Source organism: Chanodichthys erythropterus, chromosome 10 (genome assembly GCF_024489055.1).
Source record: "Chanodichthys erythropterus isolate Z2021 chromosome 10, ASM2448905v1, whole genome shotgun sequence".
NCBI lineage: Eukaryota > Metazoa > Chordata > Actinopteri > Cypriniformes > Xenocyprididae > Chanodichthys > Chanodichthys erythropterus.
This window is the reverse complement of record NC_090230.1, coordinates 38122420-38128675: the sequence shown is the minus strand read 5'-3', so window position 1 is coordinate 38128675 and position 6256 is coordinate 38122420. Positions and strand designations below refer to the sequence as shown.

The 6256-nt window shown below is 37.8% G+C and overlaps 1 protein-coding gene across 1 annotated transcript; it reads left to right on the top strand.

Annotated features, from left to right (window-relative positions):
• Positions 1-374: 374 nt before the first annotated feature.
• LOC137028326 (collagenase 3-like) lies at positions 375-5895 on the top strand. Its single transcript, XM_067397090.1, has 10 exons — positions 375-467; positions 559-800; positions 877-1028; positions 3898-4026; positions 4148-4327; positions 4393-4501; positions 5116-5243; positions 5347-5506; positions 5595-5698; positions 5789-5895. Exons 1-10 carry the CDS (start codon positions 375-377, stop codon positions 5893-5895), a joined length of 1404 nt encoding a protein of 467 aa, XP_067253191.1.
• The last annotated feature ends 361 nt before the right edge of the window (positions 5896-6256 follow it).

Sequence of the window (6256 nt, the reverse complement as noted above, 5' to 3'; positions counted from 1 at the left end):
GGTTTTATATTGGACTTTATACTATTTAGTTGATTTAAGTTGAAAAAGACCATCCTGTAAAACATTTTTAAAAACATTATTACCATGTTGCCCTTGTTTGTGTTTATAATACATAGAAATGCATAGAAATGCTGATTAAAAAAAAGTCATGAGAAAAAATATAATACAGATATTTGGGCGAGGAGAAAAGGCTGTGTCAATAAAGTTGAAAATCCTGCTGTTATTGTCTTGCTGTCAGTTTGATGGTTTACTCACAGAAGTTTGTAGTGGATAATTTCACCTCTTGCTCAACACCTCACCGTTTTAAGAGTATATAAGTCTTTATCGGACTCTTGTCAATCAGAAGCTCAAGATCGTAAGAAGCAACTCGCAACATGAGGATTCAGCTGTGTTTTCTTGCAAGCCTGGTGCTTGTTATTCATGCAGGACCGATTGCACAGCCCGTTAATGATTATGATATTGCAAAGGTTTGGGGTTTATATATATATATATATTTGCTTGTTTTGTCTTCTGTCATAGGCCTAATTCCTCCAATAATTCTGTTTTTGTATTCTTTAGAATTACCTGATTAGATACTACAATCTGGAATATAATCCTCCTAATCCTTCAGCCCTAAAACCGGATCCAATGCCAGAGAAATTGAAAGAGATGCAAAGGTTTTTTGGGCTCAAGGTCACTGGAACGCTGGACAAAAAAACACTGGACGTGATGAAGAAGCCCCGCTGTGGAGTTCCAGATGTGGCTGCGTACTCCACGTTTGGAGGCGGATCCAAATGGCAGACCAACAAGCTCACTTACAGGTGTGTAAAATATAATTTCTCTTGGTGTCACGGGGAAAAACAAGATGCAGATACAGACTATGATCTTTTTCTACAGGATTGTGAACTACACTCCTGACATGTCAGTAGCTGAAGTAGATGACTCCATTGAGAAAGCCCTGCAGGTCTGGGCAGGTCAAGTCACTCCTCTGAGATTCACCCGTATGTACAGTGGCACAGCTGACATCATGATCCTCTTTGCTAAAAAAAGTAAGTTTTCCCTATCCATTTATTTGGGGTTCAAGCACTGAAAGCCTATTGTAATTGTTAAAAATTTCCAAGGATCAGCATTCTTCCATAAAAGTGATCGGGCAGACCAAACCATAAGTCGTAGAGACTTGTAATTTTTCAGCAAGTCTCGCCCGATTGGCCTGATAGGGGCGCTACAGCGGTTAAAAGTATAAAATGGCTCGTAACCCCTGAACCGTTTGGTGTAGGCTCATGTATCTTATGTCTTCGGAATCCTTGGCTCAAGATGGACAAAATGCATGATCTGATTTGCTCGTCGCAAAATTTTCAGATATTTTGGATTTTTTGAAAAAGCTACTTTTGTGAATTAGTCCTGGGTTTTAGCCTAATCGGAACCAAACCAGTGTAGCGAGATTCTCTGGAATCCCGTTGTCAATAATTATCAAAAAAAATTCCAATTCACTGTTGCCGAAACGTTCGGGTGGAGCTACTTTTACCAAAATGTCTATAACTACGAAAGGAATGAGGTATTTTCACCAAACTCAGCACACCTATGTATGAGCTCATTCTGTGATCGCGTAAAAAAGGATGCAGCGACTGGCCATTTAGTGGTGCTATAACAGCAAAAAAACATGAAAACGGCTATAACTACTTCACCATTAGTCCGACTGACTTGACTTGTTGGGTCTGTTTGACTCACGGCCCTAGAGGCCTGTGAGAAATTCGAAAGAAATGAGCCCCTGGGGGGCGCCTTCACATTTTTTTACATGCGTAAAGGATTGTGTATCACGTTTTTCGCACACACCCACGACATTCGTACTACATGCTTATTCTGAGCAACTTTACCTCTAGGACCACCACTGTTCATCAAATCATTCAATAAATATAGGAGATTATTTAATAAAAACAACTTTGGCGAACTAGTCCTAGGTTTTTTCGAAACCTTGATAACTGTTAATAAGCTTTAAAAACTATATATTTTTTATGGTAAATTGCCAGTATTGGCTGTAAAACGTCTTTTCCATTTATGATTGAGATGGCTACAGCCTTGGAAAATAAAATATAATACCTTTTTACTCATGTGTTTAAAGGTCCTAAAGTGCCTAATAATTGCTGCTCGCAGCTATATTTTATGTTAATATTTTGGTCATTAACCACGTGCTTTTCAGTCAGCGAGTGTGCAGATTGTCCTTCATAAAAAAACGACCTTATAGGTCGTTTTTCAAGCACCTTATTACAACCTATATTTACGTTTTAAAGTCATGCGCCCTCTAGTTGCCGTAAAAATAATGACAGTGTCATGTTACGTCTGTCGTCATGAAATGAGGTATGACTGTTGTTACCAATCAAAATGCGTGTTCAATTTAAATGCAATGTGTGGACTTTTTACACCATTTGTCCTATTTCCATTTAACAAAACTCATTTTTTTATTAACGAATACACCAACCCCACCCCTAAACCTACCCTTAGTGATTTATAGTGCATATACACTTTATGTGCACATGCGTTCCCTGGGATCGAACCCACAATCGCATGATCACATGATTGCATATTGTTATATATTGCAATGCTCTGCCAGTTGAGCTACACGAAACCCGAAATGTGACGCAGATAAAAGGGAACAATGCATTAAAATTAAAGCGTCCTGTTGTCGATATGGGCGCAACTTTAGTAAACGCTTCTATGGGTCATATTTCAGAGAAGTGACAAACGACCTATATAGGTGTATTGGTTGGAGAACATGTTGAAGTGTGTGTGTGTGTGAGCTTTATTGTAACTCAAGTACACTACTTGACAGTTTCTTTCAGTATTTACTAGTGTTTATTCGTTTGCTCCTGTCCTATGCTGTGTTCAGACTTAGGGTTTGTTTGATGTTTGCTACATTCAGGAAGTGTACTTTCTTGGAGCTCATATATCCGACTGCTTGTATTCATTGATGAAAAGTAGCCATGTGCAGTAATGAAAATCGAGGATGCAACGCATCATTGAATCAAATCAAATCGTTGACATGATAATCATAATCGAATTGAATAATGAGATGATTCACAGCCCTACCTACCCAAAAGGATCACATCCCAATCTTGATAGCACTGCCTTCAAATTCAAACACAGGCTATGAAACACAGGCACCTCCCCCCCTAATGAGTGTATACGCCCCTTACTGTTAATTGGCTACAAGTGTGTTTTTGTGGGCTGCAGGATTTAATGCGATTAAACCTTGTGCGATTTGGCAATTTTTTTATGCACAGCTTGTCAGAGCTGTACGGCTCTGTGATCAGTATGCTTCTCCATCTGAAAGCCAGAGGTTGCTCTCACGCAGAAACTGTAAATATGCGCTGCCGTAGAAGAAGATAACATGCGTCATATCGCTGTAGCTGAATAAACAAAAGACTGAAACGCTTTGATTGACTGTCGTTATGAAGTGAGTTTGGAATAAAACGTTATGAAATGTTGTCTTTTTTTGGACAAGATGATAATAAATGCTTCTTATGTCTGGAAAGATGTTTGACGCGTGTTGCTTTTTCAAATGTACATTATAAGCGACAAACTTGCAGTGCTTTCAGATGGATTAGCATTTGGAGCCATACTTCATTGACAAGCTGCACATAAAAAAAACCATTGGAGCCTTTGTGATTTCATAATTGCACTAAGAATAATAATCGTTTAAGCGATAATTGCATTTAAGATCAATGTTATTTTTCATATCGTGCGATAAATCGTGCAGCCCTGGTGCTTGGTCCGATTCACTTTCAACAGCATTTCTCAGAAATCACTTACTGCACCTTTTAATTGCAACCTAAATTTCTTAAAAAATAAAGCACTGGTTTCTTTGATTTCTAAAATCACATTATATTTAAAATTAAACGTAAAGCCAAATCTTTCCTACAGATCATGGTGATATTTTCCCATTTGATGGACGAAATGGTGTTTTGGCTCATGCTTTTGCTCCCGCCTCTGGAATTGGTGGAGATGCACATTTCGATGATGATGAGTTTTTCACTTTCCGCTCACAAAGGGGTGAGTTTTGCCACATATAGATTTCAGAGATTCATCTTCCATGGCACTTTGATTTTAAGTAAAAATCTAAAGTGGCAATTAAACATTTGTACCTAAACTGTACTACATGATTTCTTCGCAGGTTTTGTCTTGTTTTTGGTGGCTGCCCACGAATTTGGACACTCTTTGGGTCTTACTCATTCCAATGTTCCTGGCGCTCTGATGTTTCCCACTTACAGCTTCACTGATCCGGATAATTTCTCTCTGCACGATGATGACATTAGAGGGATTCAATCGCTCTATGGTAATATGATCTTCAAGAGTACATCTATAATGTTTGAGTCAAACATATTCAGTCATTTATTTACTATGTAGTATTTCCTTCAGGAGCCCCTGTCCAACCTGATCCAGAATCACCAACTACTCCTAGCTATTGTAATCTGATCTTGGATGCAGTTACAACTTTTAGGGGAGAAACAATGTTCTTCAAGGACAAGTAATAGATAAAAACAAATACAATTCCTGTATATTTTTATATATATTTACACTGAACAAAATTATAAACACAAACACTTTTTTGTTTTTGCCCCCATTTTTCATGAGCTGAACTCAAATATCTAAGACTTTTTCTATGTACATAAAGGCCTATTTCTCTCAAATATTGTTCACAAATCTGTCTAAATCTGTGTTAGTGAGCACTTCTCCTTTGCTGAGATAATCCATCCACCTCACAGGTGTGGCATATCAAGATGCTGAGTAGACAGCATGATTATTGCACAGGTGTGCCTTAGGCTGGCCACAGTAAAAAGCCACAGATGTCGCAAGTTTTGAGGGAGCGTGCAATTGGCATGCTGACTGCAGGAATGTCCGCCAGAGCTGTTGCCTGTGAACTGAATGTTCATTTCTCTACCATAAGCCATATTGTGAACAATATTTGAGAGAAATAGGCCTTTTGTGTACATAGAAAAAGTCTTAGATCTTTGAGTTAAGCTCATGAAAAATGGTGGCAAAAACAAAAGTGTTGCATTTATACTTTTGTTCAGTGTATGTTTATATTCATATTTATAAATAAAATACTTAAATCAAATGAATTCATGTGCCTCTTTTCAGCCTTGTCTGGCGTCGTTCTCCAAGCGGAAGTGTGGCACAACATCTAATCAAGAATTTGTGGTCCAACGCCCCGGATAATATAGATGCTGTTTACGAGCATCCAGTGGAAAAACTTTACCTATTCAAAGGTGTCTTCTCCAACAATTTGGGAATGCTGAAACCAGAGTCATACTTACAATCTCTGTAAAATCTTCATTAAAAAAAAAACTTATGGCCTGTATTTATTTATAGGTAAACAAGTCTGGGCTTTTAATGGAAACAGTCTTGAGCTGGGCTATCCCAAGACTCTCGGCAGCTTTGGTCTGCCACCATCTGTGACAAAAGTTAATGCTGCCGTCCACAACAAAAACTCAGGAAAAACACTGCTCTTCTTTGACATATATTACTATAGGTGGGTCAAATGCTGTATCATAAACAAAAGCCCTTAAAATTTGTTTTCCGAAAGGACATAAGAATGTAAAATGTCCCTTTTTTGGTAGCTATAATGAGAAGATGAAGAAGATGGACAAAGGGTATCCCAAACGACTGGAAGATGGATTTCGAGGGATGACTGGAGAGGTAACAGCAGCCCATCTGTCTAACAGTAGGTGTTTCTAACTTTCTTTCTGTAACAATACAAAAACTCAATTGTGGCATGAATGTACAACAAGTTCACTGACTTCTTTTCTTCCAGATAACATTTATCTCTTCAGTGGGACAAAGGTGTTTGAGTTCAGCAGCAGCAGGAAGCTCCTCCGTGTGCTGAATAATAATTACTTCCTGTCCTGTTACGGAGTGTAACTACAGTACTTACTTAAATGTGCATAGGAAACTTAAAAATTAAAATGAATTAATTGCTCATTGTATTTTTGCAGTCTGTTGATCAAAATTATCACTGGACTTCTATTTTACTACTGTTAACATTTTAAAAGAAAGTGTATTTATTAGTGCTGTCAAGATTAGCGTGTTAATGCATGCATTTCATGCATTTCATTTTTTCAGTTTGACGTGTTAAAAATATTTAACGCAGTTAACACAGCATCCATTTTAATGTCATAGTTAAGGTATCGTTACATTATATGATCATGCTCTTATTTACGCAAATGCTTTTAAACCATTCAAGCACTAAATTAAAAACGAGAATGCATTGTCTGTGATATGG